The sequence below is a fragment of the Oncorhynchus mykiss genome, chromosome 19 (genome assembly GCF_057628025.1).
Source record: "Oncorhynchus mykiss isolate SJ-2025 chromosome 19, ASM5762802v1, whole genome shotgun sequence".
Taxonomy (NCBI): Eukaryota; Metazoa; Chordata; class Actinopteri; order Salmoniformes; family Salmonidae; genus Oncorhynchus; species Oncorhynchus mykiss.
Window position 1 is genome coordinate 40,731,080 of NC_143040.1, and position 18,551 is coordinate 40,749,630.

Here is an 18,551-nt window from a genome sequence, read left to right on the forward strand (position 1 = left end):
TTATCACTTAATACAATCTCTTTCTCTGAGCAATTGTATTAGTATAAAATACTACAATTTCCCCAGTTCTAGAGCATACAATACAGCTCAGCTCATCTTTATCAAGGGTGCCAATCATTTGGGACGAGGTTGGGGTGGGTTAAGGGAGTCTAAGCCACAAGACAATACATTTATGCTGTTCTCTCACAGAGCTCCATCGGTAACCCTTACATATAGTAGTTATTTTTTATTGTATTACTATTTTTTTTTAAACTCTGCATTGTTGGTTAAGGGCTCGTAAGTTAACATTTCACTTTTAGGTGTATTCGGCGTGTGATAAATACAATTTGAACACGTAGCTACTGTAAAACACTGTGTGAGACAATTACCTACAGGTTAACCTCTAGTCAAACTGTACCGGTAAGCGTGGACAGACAGCGGTTGATAAGCAGTAGTGGAACTGGTTACAGAAGCGCTGTGGGCTGAGCAGTCGCTTGTGCTTTTAGCACGGTACAATCCTATCATCTCTTACTCATGTGGTCGCAATAGACTCACAACCCTGAGTGCAAACAGTAAACCGGTTTCCGCCGTGGAGTCAATTGTCTGTGTGCGGTGATACTGTAACATACAAGCAATGTCTCAAGTGTGAGTGTGTGTGAATGTGCATGCCTGAGTGTTGAGTGTCTGTGTTCTTGTGTCCGTCTGTATGAATGCATGCATGCGTTTGTGTATGGGTGAGTGAGTGCGTTTGTCACACTGGGCTCTGAAAAAGTGATGGAATTAGGGCCCGCCACCTGCGACATTTGAACTATGACCTCTGCCCCGAGTCAGCTGATCAGGACCCTGGAAAAAAGGCTTTCCACTGGCCCTCTGATAACCCAGATACGTGAACACAGGCAGAACCCGTTACTGCAGCACACAGCCCTCTACTGTACACCAGCCATGTTACACTGTAGGACATTTAGCACGTTTCAACTCCGTGTTTCAAACGTTCTCTTAAAATTGCACTGATGACATGCTCCCTACACATGACCCCATTATCCCCAACCACAGCAATCACCTGATCCCCCCCCTCCTATCCTTCACCACCCATCCAAAACCTCCATCTCTTCTTCTCCCACCCCCACCTCAGACCAGGACACAGGAGGCTATTGGTAAATAAACACTTGCATGACAATGGGCCCTAGCGTTGGGCTGGGCTGTGGTGGCTGCCATTGTATATTTATAGGGAGTTGAGTTCATAATTCATGGCGATGGATTACTTTGGAGTCGATGGTCCCAGGCCTTCTATCCTCTCACGCTCTCCTCCTCATGCTTGCTTCCCCCTGCTCTCCCACTACAGTAAGCTACTGACACAGAGAGCACTAACAATACTGGACATGTGCAGGACTGCCGCTCTCTCCGCTGCCCACCCCCATTATAATAATATATTCAAGGATTAAAAGGGGGGTTTTATCTTGGAGCTCCCATGCATTATGAATGGGGAATTTCAAAATTTAATTGCCCCGAATTAAATGATTCAAGATAATGTTTCTTTTATAAATTCGTAATAGGTCCAGGGGGCAGAGAGGGGGGGGGGGGAAATACATTAAATAAAACTTCCCTCCCCAACAAAGGAAAAGAGAAAGAGAGTGGGGGAAAAAAAGGGATGCTGACCTTGTGCCCCTGGAGGAGTGAGTGTAAGGGCTGTTTGGAGAAGAGAGCAGGAGGAGGAGAGAAAGAAAGAACAAGGCTGTACACAAATAGGAGGTGAGAAATTAGAGTCACTTTAATCTGTGGCGCTTCCATGTGGACAGTTTCATGACTATTCTGTGTTGTCCATCGCAACCTTCTGTCACCATCACACGGGACCAACCTCAAACTACTGCAATGTGGTGAGCTGGACTGATCCTAGATCTGTATGTTGTACAGTGTAAGAAGTATTGTGCCAACTTGTCACTGTACTTACACTGCGTTTAAGGTAAAGGTTAGGGTAGTCTCGTGGGGACATCCTTTCAAACCTGGTCTTGTTGCCAGAATGTGAGAAGCCTTGGTTCCCCGAGACTAGAGTTGCTGTCATGTACAGTAACAATGAATCATTTCAACAGTTACACTGTACTTACAATAATCATCATATGGTCACGAGAACCCTGCAAAAGTCTAAACGTTACCACCAACTATCACTGTCAGAGGAGTTAGCTAAAGCACAGAGTACAGATCTTGGACCAGGCTTGTAAAGGTAGCCCGAGTGCTCATCTGTTTGTGCCATCATGCCAACTCCTTGTCACTCATTGGCTTGACAATGACAGCAATGGGGTTGGGCAAGAGCACAAACAGACCTGGGACCAGGCGAAGAGGCGAGCTGGTGAGGACTTTGTGGCTAGATAGAACAGGGTGCTGTGAATTGCTTGGAGAGTGTGATTGGTTAAAGCAGTAGGAAGAATTCTCAGTAACTGTACACTACACTAACTGGAAACAATCTTTAGAGAAGCAGCAGGTAAAGACTGGTAGAGAATCGTACAAAATGGCAAGTAGTGGTAGTAGTCCAGTGGGAGTCAATCAAAATACAGGAACAAACCCGTCCATGATGAGAGGTCGGAGTGCGACAAAGCACAGTATGCAGCAGGAAACAAGGTGATACTTCAACAAAGGTAGAAAACGAGCCCGTTTTATAGTTGCGTTATACAGCAGAATAGACTTCGGAGCAACTCTCGTTTTGCAGTTGGTAACAGCACGAACAGATAGACAAATTAGAATTAAGTAGCGCGAGCTAACACTTTGGAGAAAGGCGAAAATAAACTGCTTGTGCATGGCCTATTAAAAATGGCCGCTCAAATCCGTCCGTCCGTCGCGCGGGAGAGACGAGTATGCAGCCGCCAATGAATTAGCTCCCTGTGCCGACATGAACCGCTGTCTGCTAACAGATGAAATGACAATAACAGCTACTGTACTGGAGTTACGGGGTTATTTAAGAGCTTAGGCATCTAACGGAGAGAGAGCTAAACTCCACATCATGTTTCGATAGCCATTTATTGGCTAACACAAAAAACTAACTAAGCTGAACATAGAGCAGATGTCAATACAGACAAAAAAAACAAACTAAGCTGAACATAGAGCAGATGTCAATACAGACAAAAAAAAAAAAACTAAGCTGAACATAGAGCAGATGTCAATACAGACAAAAAAAACAAACTAAGCTGAACATAGAGCAGATGTCAATACAGACAAAAAAAAAAAACTAAGCTGAACATAGAGCAGATGTCAATACAGACAAAAAAAACAAACTAAGCTGAACATAGAGCAGATGTCAATACAGACAAAAAAAACTAACTAAGCTGAACATAGAGCAGATGTCAATACAGACAAAAAAAAACATACGTTGAAAATTTGCGATTGGATCAGAGACCTCTTTATTAACGGGTTGTTTGTCTCGTTTCTGGTGTGGAGGGAGGAGTAACAAAAATAGTTTGCACCGTTTCAGGATGTCGAACTACAAAACCAGCATCTAAGTGAAATGAGCAGAAGTCCTTTGTGTGAACCACGTCTTGTCGTGTCTCGCTGAAGGTTCGACTTCAACACCATTCTGAATTATGGCTCTCATAATATGGACTAGCGTTAGTCATATTCTTCATCACAACAGAAACTCATCCTTGGGTGATTCAATTTGCAACTTGAAGAGCTGAGGTACATTCATAATAAAGTTTTAAATGAAGAAAAAAAAAAAGAAGACCCAAATCACCTGATTTTAGCCATCAAATTTCACTCAATCAACACACATATTATCCTTTCCATTACATTTCAAATGGTACTTCATACTCTTGAGTAAAGAAATAAAATACTGATTGTTCCCAGAAGAAGTGCACAGGACATTTTGTGCCAGCAGTTTCCTTCAGTTGTATTTAAAAAGCTATTGAGTAAAACCAGGAAGTGCAGCGCGAGAAGAGAGAGAGGGGAAGTGATGATCTCAAACAGAGAACAAAGAGCCAGAGAAAAAGATTGTGAAATTATACTAGGTGTGTATTAAAAGGTGCAATATGCAGAAATCGCTCTGCCATTTCCTGGTTTCAAAAATTCAGTAATTTCAGTTTGTAACAAAACAAACCGCTGTGAAATATCTTATCAATAACCCCAAAAATTGTATTTCAGTTGTTTGAAGCTGGTGTACTAAAGCGAAAGTAAAAGACTCAAAAACTAAACTTAAGAATAGGAAACATAGAAATAGCGTACATAGAACTGATCTAACACTTCTTAAACTTACTATCAATGAAAATGACAGATCTAAAAATCCCATTGCTATGTGAATTTGGTCAGGTTTCCCAAAAAGTAACACATATTGCAGCGTTAAGATAAACTACAGTAATAAACTGACAGAGGTAAAGGGTTAGGATGAGATTTTGGCTTGCTCGAGACTAAATTAAATACAATTCAAATCTAATTTCTTTCCTTCTGTTCAACCTACAGTAGTGGAAATGAAACCAGGGTCGTCCCCTGCCATTGTTGATCCCTACCGTTCTCTCACAGCTTGTATGTGAAGTCAATGTAAACCAGTAAAGCACTGTTCAAACCTCAACAACAAAAAGCCAGTTTTTCATGTAAATGACAAACTTCTAATGCTCAGACAGAAGGCCGATGGGGGAGACACTGACTGGCAGTGTGCAAGCAGTCGGGAGCGGTTGGTAGGTAGAAAGGCACCAATAACAAAGCCATGGAAGGAGGGACGAACCAACGAAATGGACAGATAGTGAAAAGTTCTACCATTTAAAAATTCAAATTCTGTTTTTTATTCTTAGCTCCTTTATTTCTGAGTCACTTTAGAGAGACAAAAATAAAGAAATAGAAAAGGGCTGACTGACTGGCTGACTGCTGCTCTTCTTCTGCAATAACGGTTAGCTAGATGATGATTCCATCTATTCAATGTTGACTTTGGGCTCGTCTCCAGTTCGTTCCGCACTCAGGTCCAAGTCCACTCCCAGTGAGAGAGAAGCAGTAGCCTCGTCTCCGTTCCTGGTTTGGCCTTCCTGTTCCTGGGTGGTTGCAGGGACAGCAGTGTCAGGCATGGTGGAGTTAGCATCCACATTATCCCCCTCCTGAGCAGGGCTAGTGTCCTGGGCTTGGCTAACACTTCGGCCTGCGTCTGAGGAGATTGGGCTAGCGTCTCCAACCTGCAGGACTGGGCTAGCGTCCGTACCATTCCCGTTGACCACCACCTTCCCACCATCCCCGTTGACTATGAGGGGGGCTAGATCTCTGGCTGCGCCCCCGTGTCCCAGCTGCTGTACCTGAGCCAACACCTGCTCCACCGCTGCCTGATCGTCTCCCTCCTCGTCCTCCTCCTCTAGTTTCCTCAGGATGATGGGCAGTTTGTCGTCGGCGTCGGCATTCTCCAGCAGGGCGATGTCGCTCTCCTCATAGCGGGGCAGCGGAGCGCCCTCCTCCTGCTGCTGCTGGAAGTGCAGGCGCTTGGCCTTGCCGCTGGCCACCACCTTCTCCAGGATCTGCTTCTCAGCCAGGCGCAGCTGGATGGCCACGCGGGAGTGGAGAGAGAGGCCGGGCTTCTCCAACGCACACTGGTCATCCTGGAGGACAGGGAGGTGGGGCGACATTGGGCAGAGGGTAAGCAAGTGAGGTAGAGGGGAAGGGAGAGGGGAAGGGAGGGGGAGACAAAGTGAGTCAGCAAAGAGAGAAAATAAAACAATATGGCGGGTGAGCCATGTTGTCCTTACTGACCTGGGAGCTGGTCTTGTAGGTCTGGAGCAGCAGGGCAGCCCTGGTCTCCAGGAAAGTCCACAGTTTGATCTCATTGTCCCAGCTCACAGGGAACTCGGTGTTTCCCAGGGTGAAGATCTTATTGATGGCATGTTCTCCTACCAGGTAGTCCTTCAGCTCTTCTGTGGCGAAGAGGGGTTAAAATGGCAGCGAACCAGAATGTCAGGACCAATACGATTACACAGAGGAAACAACATCCAGCTCAACTCATCTGGTCTTTAGAGCTAAACATATAACAATGTTTTTTTTTTTTTTTTTTTTTAAGACGTCAATTAAGCTTGGTGACATTAATTAAAACCTTGAACATTAGAGTTAAGATAAAGGGCTGTTATTCTACAGGCCGAGTCTCCAGGTATTTAAACCGGTAGCCAACTGCTGTCTTCGCAATCTGCCTTTCGATTGGAGCAATTACATAAGGCTTGATTACCCCTGAGAGGGAGACATGAAAGGATCGGAGGTTGAGTGCCTAATGTGTTCACACGCCACACACACACCTGATACAATAGTATATCTGTGTGGCCTGAGGTAGAGGAGGCCTGTCTCCTACAGAAGCTGTAGTATGCTAGCCAGGCCAGGGTTCAAATACAATTTCAAATCGTTCAAATACTTTGAGCATTTGCTTTAGCCTGCCTGGAGAGCTACACGGGTAACCTCGATCAAGTAAAGTATTTGTATTATTTCAAACTGGAGTTCACGTCCAGGTATCACTCTTAACCTCTCCTCGGCCGTTGCTGGCATCGTGCCTTAGCGTGCGACAGGCCTCGTGACCGTGCGGGGATCCATAGGCAAGGTCCCGAATCGATGCTAGCATTTACGCTTGCGGGTCTTACCCTCGGTCATACAGAAGACTCTGAGGAAGGCCAATAGCTGGGCAGAGATTGGAGGATCGCTGCAGTGCAGGGCAAAGATACTAGACCTGATGAGAGTGGAGAGAGGGGAAAGAAAAAGTGAAGGAGAGACTGTACAGTCACAGCAACTTCTCTATTTCCCATTACACACACACACACACACACACACACACACACACACACAAGGCTCTGTCAGAGCTTCAATCTGCGTTTGTTGCTCAGCAGAAAGCCTTAGTTGAACTGAAATTGGTACTTAATGCAGGTAAAACCAAGTACATGTTATTTTCCAAATCACATAAAAAGCTATCTGATGATTTACGTCTTTTGAAAGGTGCCCTCATTGAGGCTGTCCCCACCTACAAATATCTGCGCGTCTGGATTGAGGAAAAGCTACGTTTCAAAAAAACATGCTGGCGAGTTAGTAAAGAAAATTAATTCAAAATTGGCTTCTTCTTTAGGAAGAGGTCTCACTTTTCGTTAAACAGCAGAAAACTAATTATTCAGTTAACATTCATTCCGGTTATTGACTATGGCGATAATCTATATCAGTGGTCGCCAACCGGTCGATCGCGAATGACTGGTCGATCATCAAGACATTCCTAGTCGAACACCAAATATTTCTGTAGAAAAGCCAACGAACGATAAAGGCGTGCGCTTCTTTTTTTAAAATCATGTTGAGTTGTTGCCGGTAGGTGCACTTGATTCGAAAGTCCTGCGCATCGGGTAAGCAAAGTGTTCCCATGAGACAAACTCCGCCTACCAGCAAATCGGTGACTAAAGAGAGTGCACCAACTGCGCTGCCCAATCGAATAGCTCAAATCACCGTGGCTACAGATCTTCCGTGACCCTGGCCACAGCCAAGTTTAATAGGCTACTAGCCTACGTAAGATTTAATAACTTTTAAAATCATGACCACAGAGAGACTGTTAATGAATACAGCAACAAGATGCTGTTTTTATGAGTGAGTTCATGTTTAAGTTTAAGTTATATATATTCAGCACTGTCACTGTTCTTATTCAACACTATATTTTGTTATATGCTCGGGCTGCAGCTGCAACGAATGAGTAGCCAAGTATCGACAGCCCTGCCCTTTTATGATTATTAGCAGCTCGTCGTGACCATTTTAATATGAAGGAATATTTCACTTTCTCTGGTCATAGGAACAACATGAATTTGTGCCTGAGGCAGATGCGGTGCGACTCGACTTTCGCCATCAGGTGGAAGACGGTGTCCCCTCTCTCTGGTCAGTCTCACCGGAGGAAAGGAAGGAGAGAGCAGGTGGAAGACGGTGTCCCCACTCTGGTCAGTCTCACCGGAGGAAAGGAAGGAGAGAGCAGGTGGAAGACGGTGTCCCCTCTCTCTGATCAGTCTCACCGGAGGAAAGGAAGGAGAGAGCAGGTGGAAGACGGTGTCCCCTCTCTCTGATCAGTCTCACCGGAGGAAAGGATGGAGAGAGCAGGTGGAAGACGGTGTCCCCTCTCTCTGATCAGTCTCACCGGAGGAAAGGATGGAGAGAGCGGTTGAGAAAAATCTCTTTAAACGGCCAATCCGACTCTGGCATCCTTCTAGAGCTCAGACTTCTCGACCTGAAGATCACGGACGTGGTGATTCGACCTCGTTGACCATCAGATGCAGGTACCGTCAGTCCGGTAAAATAAAATGGTTCATTATTTAAATTCATGCTACAGTGCCTCACAAGTGCTAAACCAACTGATCTATTTTGTTATCAACGCTCGAGTTTTGAAATATAATATGGTCTGATTAACAATATTGGCAGGCCAATCATATAGCCAATATACTGTGATTATGTACTAGGCCTGCTGCCCAAACCTCATTCCCACAAACCTGTTTGAGGTTAATGTACATAGAAAATATCTGAGCAGTAGATATCAGCTTGCTTTCTGACTGCGAAAGTGACCTCGACTCAGAAAAGGTTGGTGACCACTGCTCTATGTGAAAGCAGCGGTCACTGTATTGAAGCCATTGGACGCCGTTTATCATAGCGCTTTATTACGGCCGATGTGTACAGAACAGAACTTTGCATTTTGTATGAGAATGTGGGCTGGCCCTCGTGGTCTCGTAGATCGCTGCGTTGCACTGTTTTCGGTCTATGAAGCCCTCTTGCATAAACTTCCCCCAACCTTACCTCATTGTGAACCTATAGATGTACGGGCTACCGGACCGGTGCTCAGGGAGGGCGAACTCTGCACATCTATCTCCACTGGGTTGGGTAGATCTGCTTTTCGTTTCACGTGTGGTGTGATAGACAATGTACTTTAAAATTGAAGGAGTTGGTGCCTCCAGGGCATTTCGGATGGTTATTAGGGTACCTTTCACTGAATAAAGTGTCTGTTTATTATTGGGTTTGGCTTTTTGTGTACATGTCGTTTATACTAGTGTGTTTTAAGGTGTATATAAATGTGTAGTTGAATGAGTTTATTGTATATTGCGGCGCTATACGGGGCTCATCTGGAAAAGAGACCTGGGTCTCAGCATCGACTCCCTGTCAAAATAAAAGGTTCAAATACAAAACTCACAAAGACAAAAACGTCCACAGTGATCCCCGTATGGCGCGACGCATATAAAACCCTGACCCGTAGGTTAAACTCAGTGACGGGGCTTGGCAGGTACAGTTTGTGTTAATGGAGGTTAGTGGCCCATGGCGAACTCAGATGTTTAGTATAGCCGCCACTGGTCCATGGTTAACCAAGACCCACTCACATTTAGCATCAGCTGAGTGGAGGGCAAACCCTGATCCCCCGAGGCATCTTTAACATACACTTAATCAATTACAAGTAAAATCTTTCATTACCGCGGGATATTCCTGGTGTTTTAACCGTGCCGCTTGTAACGGAGAGAGAGAGAGAGAGAGGGGAGAGAGAGAATATAAGAGGCAGAAAGAGAGAGAAGGGAGGGAGGGAGGTACCACTTGGGCAGGCTAGGCTGGCGGGTCGGTGTGGGCGCTGGTTCCTGTTCCGGCCCAGCAGAAAACGTTGCAGTGTTGTCTCAGAGTAGGCCTCTATACCATGTGGGGGGGTGCGTTTTTCGACCCACAGCGGGCTCTGGTCAAAAGTAATGACCGCATTAAAGGAATGTTAAACCCCTTCCTGGATGGCCTAAAGACAGGAAGCACTCCAGGAGCACGGTTGGCCAGCCCTGGAATAGTGCACCATTTGTGATGCAGCCTTCATGTCACAGTGCAGCTGTTGTTTTCAGAGTAAATTCTCCTCTCCTGTATGTAGTGTTGGGATAGCGATGGGCAGAGAGAGAAGTAATGTAATAGTAATGCTGCGAGACTAGAGCCTCGGTAATGTGTTTGCAGTGTAATAATGGTCGGCCATGTCCTGCCAATTGTCACATTGATCAATTCACTGAAATTCTGGAAAATATTGCCCTCCTGAAATTACCCGTCTCTGACATAATGGAGAGAGATAATTTGTTTTCTCTCGCGCCACCCCCTCCTTCTCCCTCCATCCCGCCGAGGGAATGCCTGTGTGCGTGCGCGAGCCTCTCTACTTACGAGGGGATGCCAGCGCGAGCCAGCACCTCCGCCTTCATGGCGTACAGCCGTTCACTCTTGGACACGCCCAGTTTGATCTTGACCCTGTCGTGGGCGTTCTCCTGGAAGAAGAAGCCGTTGTGGATCACAAACTCAGCGTTGGACCGCGTCCCATAGAATATGTAAATCTGAGGACAGACGAGAGAACAGTCACTCACCATTAAAAGGGGAAGTTCAGTATTTTACAACTTAATGTTAGATGTTTTTTCTCCCTGAAAACAGGAAAAACTGTATATATAATTTTTTTTTTTTTTAAACTGCCACTACAAACGTTAGTATTTCATTGGCTGGCAGCTGAAGTCAGCTGAACTTCCCCTTTATCATCCGATTCGAACTCAACCTCTAGAAGGTTCCTGTAGATTGGATCATTTGGATGTAAGCAATGTGGTGAACATTCCACCCACTATTCCTCTGTACCATTTTCCATCATAATCATGTTATCATTTCTGATCTAGTGGAAGCTACACATGGGCACAGAGAATCCCCACACCACTCCACTCGCGGACGGCTCCAACATATTACATCCACATTTACAGATAGCAGAAGGAGTGTGAGAGGTAAAGGAGAGCGAGAGACGGGGCAGGGGATAGAGAGGAGGAGTGATAAAGCTTAGGAGGGAATGTAGCTTAGTGGTTTGTGTGTCTGTGAGCTCAGGCAGGTTCCACGTCCAAAAAAATGGCACCCTATTCCCTATATAGTGCACAACTTTTTTTAAATTTTTTTACCAGGAACCATAGTGCTCTGGTCAAAAGTAGTACACTAGATAGGGAATAGGGTGCTATTTCAGACACATCCTCTGTGAGCTCTGGGGCACTTCGGCCGGACGGTGACATCTGCCGGAGGAATCATAGGATCAAGAGGCTCGACTCCCCATCACCCCCCCACCACACACACACACTTCGCTGTCTCTAAATCTTATCAAATAATTCCCATTCTAAAAAGAGAGAGGTGGAGATGGGGAGGAGAGGGAGCTGTAGAAGTTGGTGGAGTCCCGATTATCCACCCCTCTTCCAGTTTCCACAGATTTAACAACTGTGGAAACTCCCTCCAGCCAATAAGTGAGGCATGGCCCAGCTAACTCACACCCAGCCTGACCTTCTCCCGCTACCTGACATACTTAAAATACCTTTATTTAAACTAGGCAAGTCAGTTAAGAACAAATTCGTATTTACAATATTTACAAAATCCTCCCCTCACCCGGACGACACTGGGCCAATTGTGCGCCACCCTATGAGACTCCCGACCACGGCCTGTTGCGATACAGCCCGGGATCGAACCAGGGCCTGTAGTGACGCCGCTAGTACTGAGATGCAGAGCCTTAAACCGCTGCGCCACTCGAGAGACATAACATCAACACTGGACACCAGTCAGTCATCCAGTCAGGAACCAACCACCTTTAAATTGATATACACATCCATGATGCAATTGGATCGTACGCTTTGTACATAACCCATAATAACTCAACATTATGTACAGGACAAATATGTAAAGTAGGTAAGCCTTGTTCAAGGCAGTACGGCCCACAGGATCCTGTCCCATCTCCTGTTTCTTGTCGCGTGAGGTACATCCCCCTGGACAGGACGCTCGTTTTGTATCGTAGCTAAAGAGTAAACGGCGCCCAGACCCACCTGGTCGTTCTCTTTGTAGTCCTGCAGAGCCACACACTCACACCGGTCATCCTCCAGGTTGTAACCAGTGGTGATCTGTGACACACACACACACACACAACAGGCAAATTGCAGTTCACGGATTGATTAGTGACAGTTGGAAAAGCTCGTGGAAGCATTTTACATTCGCATTTCAGTTCTTATCCAGAGCGACTTACAGGAGCAATTAGGGTGAAGTGCCTTGCTTAAGGGCACAGACAGATTTTTGTTCACCTAGTCAGCTCAGGGATTCGAATCAGATACCATTTTGGTTTCTGGCCCAACGCTCTTGGTTTTATATGGACTGGTTCAAATCAAAGTGTATTGAAAGTGCATTTCAAAACATAACACACTTTACAGTGAGACATTTAAAAAGGTGGTTAAAGTGCAGAGCTGCAAAGTGACGCTCCTTCACTGACGGGCAAAACAATTTACAGCATGTTTATTTCATATACTGTACGTGACCAGCTAATCTAACAAATGTACAATATTTTCCCTCCTAGTATGAGACGAGCTGCATATCAAATCCTCCATTCGTTCGGTAACAAACTCAAGGGAATAATGAACAAAAATCATCAAGTACATTTATTTCAAAACATGAATGTATTGATTTACATATGCTAAACCAATGAGTATATCAATACAAATAATTCCTTTATCCGGATTTAGTGAGAGTTCACAAATGGGCAGAAATGAAGGTAATTGAACGAGCCCGCACCATTTCTCACCCGCGAGCAACACTGCAGGAAGTGGGGCTGAAGACGAGCAATAAAAATGTGGGAATGTGTCGGCGGAACTTGTAACCCCCATTCTTATTAAACTAAAACCTAGGGAATACACAGGAAGACATTTTATTACATGTCTTTAAAAATGACTCGCTTTGTCTACATATCAGGCTTTCACAGATCAAATCTAAGGGGCGTAAGATGCAGTTTACATGCACACGCAAAGGAGGAGATCTTACCGCTCCTTTACAATCAGTCACTGAATACAATCAAAGCCGAATGATTGCGATAAATCTAAAAAAGGACCCATGAGATGAGCGTAATCATCTTAGGAAAACTTTACACTGGTGTGGTTTCTCTCAAATCTACAATTATCTACAGCAGCTTTTTTTATAAAAAAAAAAAAAAAAAAAAAAAGAGGATTTTAAAACTAATTTAATTAAAACCTCTCGCACAGTGGGTAGAGGATGTTCGTGTGCAGTTGTGCAACAGGGCCCCGTTTCAGGCCGCGCAACAGGGCCCCGTTTCAGGCCGCGCAACAGGGCCCCGTTTCAGGCCGCGCAACAGGGCCCCGTTTCAGGCCGCGCAACAGGGCCTCGTTTCAGGCCATGCAACTTTTCAGCAGTGGTGGAAAAAGTACCCAAATTGTCAAAGATTCCTTAATAACAAAATGACTCAAGTAAAAGTCACCCAGTAAAATACAACTTGAGTAAAAGTCTAAAAAGTATTTGGATATAAATATACCTAAGTTTCAAAGGGAAAAGTAATTGCTAAAATATACTTAAGTATCAAAAGGAAAAGTATAAATAATTTAAAATTGCTTATATTAATAAGCAAAGGAGACAGCATCATTTACAGATCGCCACAGGCACACTCCAACATCATTTACAGATCGCCACGGACACACTGCAACATCATTTACAGATCGCCACGGACACACTCCAACATCATTTACAGATCGCCACGGACACACTGCAACATCATTTACAGATCGCCACGGACACACTGCAACATCATTTACAGATCGCCACGGACACACTGCAACATCATTTACAGATCGCCACGGACACACTGCAACATCATTTACAGATCGCCACGGACACACTGCAACATAATTTACAGATCGCCACGGACACACTGCAACATCATTTACAGATCGCCACGGACACACTGCAACATCATTTACAGATCGCCACGGACACACTGCAACATCATTTACAGATCGCCACGGACACACTGCAACATCATTTACAGATCGCCACGGACACACTGCAACATCATTTACAGATCGCCACGGACACACTGCAACATCATTTACAGATCGCCACGGACACACTGCAACATCATTTACAGATCGCCACGGACACACTGCAACATCATTTACAGATCGCCACGGACACACTGCAACATCATTTACAGATCGTCACGGACACACTGCAACATCATTTACAGATCGCCACGGACACACTGCAACATCATTTACAGATCGTCACGGACACACTGCAACATCATTTACAGATCGCCACGGACACACTGCAACATCATTTACAGATCGCCACGGACACACTGCAACATCATTTACAGATCGCCACGGACACACTGCAACATCATTTACAGATCGCCACGGACACACTGCAACATCATTTACAGATCGCCACGGACACACTGCAACATCATTTACAGATCGCCACGGGCACACTCCAACATAATTTACAAACTAAACATGTGTTTAGTGAGTCCACCAGATCAGGTAGTAGAGATGGCCAGGGATGTGCGTGAATTTGACCATTTTCCTGTCCTACTAAGCATTCAAAGTGTAACGAGTACTTCTGGGTGTCAGGGAAAATGTACGAAGCAAGAAGTTCTCTTTAGGCATGTAGTGAAGTAAAAAAATAAATCGTAAAGTACAGACACCCCCCCCAAAAAAATACTCAAGTAGTACTTGAAAGTATTTTTACTTTCCACCACTGCGTTTCAGCCGTGTTAGTGTATAATAGCGTGTTTGTAGTACTCACCAGACCGTTGGTATGGTTACACATGTCCCAGAGGGGGATGAGGGCGAGGGTGACGCGGCTACCGTCCTCTGTAGGAATCTGGTTCTGACGGGTCATCACCGAGGAAACCGCCCATCTATAGGGGTCAAAGGTCACGGTCAGCCAATTATCACATCAGCAACCAGACCCACTTTCCTGGACTAGCCAATCACAACAAGGGCCCTGTGATTTCCTGAATAGCTGTTGGTTGGAGCTTCAGGTGGTCGGGACATTAGTCCTAAAATCATAACCTTAACTTTAGTAACATTTGAAGTGCGCGAAACTAAGTGTTTGTCCTAGTGACCACGGTTGTGGAGGTACAGTAGGCGATTGAACAGTAACATCATCTTGATTATTAATTGAAGACCAGGGCATCCAATAGACTTTAATCTGTGATCTTGTTATAATGATGTCGAGGCATGCGGGGAGAGCAGTCATTCTAAAAACGACATTCCAAACTGGGCTAACAGCGGTTCCTCCAAAAAGCCTTTGGAGCCACGGTGACAAGATAACACACGCCGTCCCAGGTCTGCGTCACACTCAACACAAATGGGAAGATGAAAAGAGGCCGCCGATAAATGATTCCCTCAAAACGAAAGAGCGAGGAGAATAAACGCTCTGTTTAAAAAATCCTGGACGCCGGCAGTTGTTCTACATTCTCAGACTGTCTAACAGGCACGGACGGACATGCGCCGCGCGCACACAAAAAGTGGGGTGGAGGGCAAGCATTTCAAAAGCAGGCCGACGCGGGCACACACACACACACACACACCAACCTGTAGTCGTCGTACGTAAAGGCGTCCTTCAAGGGCAGTTTACTGGTGGTCGGATGAGTCTGGAAATGAAAGGTTAGGAGGAGAGAAAAAGAAGGACAGACGGAGGATGGGAGAAGAGAGAGAACACAAAAAATTAAATCATAAATCAGTGTGGAATTTGGTTATGCAGCTGATACTAACGAGTGTGTGTTAGTGGTGTGTGTAAATGTGTGTGAGGGGTGTGTTATTGAGCGCCATGCGTGTGTCTGTTAGAGGTGTGCGCACGCGCGCATGTGTTAGCGTCCACGGTGCAAGCTAGGATCAGGATGGCGTTAGCCCCCCATACATCACTGTCAACTTAATTTGTTGTGCCCAGCAGCCGTCATAAATCTGCTTCATCAATTTGGGTGACAGAGAGCCACCAGTGACACAGGAATCTACATTTAAAGCCACACACTGGACGCCTCCAAGGGCTCATTTACAACCTAGCAGGAGCTGGAGGGAGGGGGACTAGCACACTTCACGCCTAGAAAGACAGCGCGAGCAAGCAGAGAGAGCGAGAGAGAGCAGAGAGAGAGAGAGAGAGAGAGAGAGCAGAGAGAGAGAGCAGAGAGAGAGAGCAGAGAGAGAGAGCAGAGAGAGAGAGCAGAGAGAGAGAGCAGAGAGAGAGAGCAGAGAGAGAGCAGAGAGAGCGAGCAGAGAGAGCGAGCAGAGAGAGCGAGCAGAGAGAGCGAGCAGAGAGAGCGAGCAGAGAGAGCGAGCAGAGAGCGAGCAGAGAGCGAGCAGAGAGCGAGAGCGAGCAGAGAGAGAGAGAGCGAGCAGAGAGAGCGAGCAGAGAGCGAGAGCGAGCAGAGAGAGAGAGAGCAGAGAGAGAGAGAGAGAAGAGAGAGAGAGAAGAGAGAGAGAGCAGAGAGAGCGCAGAGAGAGAGAGCGCAGAGAGAGAGCGAGAGCAGAGAGAGAGCGCAGAGAGAGCGCAGAGAGAGAGAGCGCAGAGAGAGAGAGAGAGCAGTGAGAGAGAGAGAGAGCAGAGAGAGAGAGAGCAGAGAGAGAGAGAGAGAAGAGAGAGAGAGAGAGCAGAGAGAGAGAGCAGAGAGAGAGAGCAGATGGAACAGAGGGAGCAGAGGGAGCAGAGGGAGCGAGCAAGCTTCGACAATGTACAGACTCAGTGAGCATAGCCTTGCTATTGAGAAAGGCCGCTGTGGGCAGACCTGGCTCAACAGAAGACAGGCTATGTGCACACTGCCCACAAAATGAGGTGGAAACTGAGCTGCACTTCCAAACCTCCTGCCAAATGTATGACCATATTATTTCCCTCAGATTTCACAGATCCACAAAGAATTAGAAAACAAACCCAATTTTGATAAACTCCCATATCTACTGGGTGAAATACCACAGTGTGCCATCACAGCAGCAATATTTGTGACCTGTTGCCACAAGAAAAAGGGCAACCAGTGAAGAACAAACACCATTGTAATTCCAACCTATATTTATTTTCCCTTTTGTACTTTTAACTATTTGCACATCGTTACAACACTCTATATAGACATGACATTTCAAATGTCTATATTATTTTGGAACTTCTGTAAGTGTAATGTTAACTGTTCATTTTATTGTTTATTTCACTTCTGTTTATTATCTACTTCACTTGCTTTGGCAATGCAAACATATGTTTCCCATGCCAATAAAGCCCCTTGAGATAAATTGAGCGAGGGGGCAGAGAGAGCGAGCGAAGGGGCAGAGAGCGAGCGAGGGGGCAGAGAGCGAGCGAGGGGGCAGAGAGCGTAGCACCGGGGTCTATTAACGGTGCTTCCTGAAGCTCTTTCTCCTGCCCCCAACATGCAAAGGGAGCTGCAGTAAAAATAGACTCGAGTTCAGTAGGAAACCCAGAGTAAGACATTGTAGCGAAGGCTCTCGCTCGGTTACACACACAACCACCTCGTGGTGTACGTGTGGTGGTAGGTCATTAACACAACGTGTCTGACTGATCGGCCCGTTTACCCATCGGTCTCTTCAAAGTAGTATTCCGTGGATTATAATAGGGAGTGTTGAGGGAGTTGACATACACAGGCTAGGCTGGTTAAGGTAAGAGCGGTCACATCATCTTTCTCCCACTGGGCGGATGGCTGGTGTGGCAGGGTGGGTGCGTGTAATAGAGACAGTCTGGCAGTGACACTGATTCATCCCTACAGTAAAGTGAGGAGAATCACGCTCACTGGGCCACATGACGCGCACTGTCCAACCCTAACCTACACCCCCCCCCCCCCCCGTACCTCAAATAAGCCTAAAGTTCAATAGAAGGTGCTACTTTAACTCTTAGACACTCAGACGATGGGTTGACAGGGTGTTCCCAAATATTGAGGCACGGTGATGGGATAACACCCCAGCAGCTCCCTCTTCCTCCCCCCACCCTGGTTGTGACTGAGAGGTAGGGGTGCGGAGGAGCAGTGTTGAGCCTCGTCCTGCTCCGACATCCATTAAAAGATAAGAGTCTCGGCTGGCGGATGGATCCTAGCGGAGAGGAGGGGCGTCGTCGAGCCCAGCAGCCATACCTGATCCCAGGCTGGGGCCTGTCTGCTGCCTGACTGTGGACGTGACATGGAAGGGCAGGAGAGGAAGAGGAGAAGCACACATTGATCGGGCACTGCGCCAACCGGTGTATTTACACGTATAGCCTTTCAAAGGGGTTGGGATCCAACCTGAAGTAAATGTAGCAGATATTTGCCTTGTAGATTTTTTTGCCTTCGTCCAAGATGAAAAAGTTACCAGAATGGTAAATCCCGACCGTTGTGAATGTAAATAAAGAACATTTTTCCCGCCATGTTGCAGTGTATGACGGCGGGATGCGCCCCACACGGCGTGGGTCTCCATCGTTCTCATTTGACTCGTCAGAGAGGGAGAGAAGGTTAGACAGATGGATACCTGGAGCGCCTCAGAGAGGAAGGGAAACGACACCACCGGGACACTAAACCATTTCTCATCTCACACACACACACGCTCCAAGGTTACTTTGCATTCGCTGCATACAGAGGTCACCTTATGAGATCCGCACACACAAAACTACAAACACACACACACACACACACACACAGTCCCCACTGGAAGGGAGAGGCACTCTGCTATGCTTCACTTAGAAAGACATGTAGAACTGACTGACTGTGTGTGTGGATCACAAGGAAGGGGGGCTGGGATGGACTGGACAGGGAGGGAGAGAAGAGGTTTTTTTTTGTCAGTCTCCAAGCCACTCAACATGTACGGAAGGTA

The 18,551-nt window shown here is 46.2% G+C and overlaps 1 protein-coding gene across 4 annotated transcripts in view; it reads right to left on the reverse strand.

The window, feature by feature from the left end:
* Positions 1-3,344: 3,344 nt before the first annotated feature.
* Positions 3,345-18,551, reverse strand: part of setd3 (SET domain containing 3, actin histidine methyltransferase) — a 64,730-nt gene continuing 49,523 nt past the window's right edge. For 2 of the 4 annotated variants that reach the window (XM_090211003.1, XM_036954643.2), the window contains exons 7-13: positions 15,312-15,370; positions 14,518-14,632; positions 11,760-11,834; positions 10,093-10,259; positions 6,555-6,640; positions 5,686-5,843; positions 3,345-5,534 (exon numbers count right to left, since the gene is read on the reverse strand). In XM_090211003.1, coding sequence (XP_090067129.1) covers positions 4,866-5,534; positions 5,686-5,843; positions 6,555-6,640; positions 10,093-10,259; positions 11,760-11,834; positions 14,518-14,632; positions 15,312-15,370 — 1,329 coding nt within the window. In that variant the 3' untranslated portion in view covers positions 3,345-4,865. Of the gene's footprint in view, positions 5,535-5,685; positions 5,847-6,554; positions 6,641-10,092; positions 10,260-11,759; positions 11,835-14,517; positions 14,633-15,311; positions 15,371-18,551 lie in introns of all 4 variants that reach the window. The other 2 variants (XM_021573911.3, XM_021573909.3) reach the window with 1 other exon arrangement.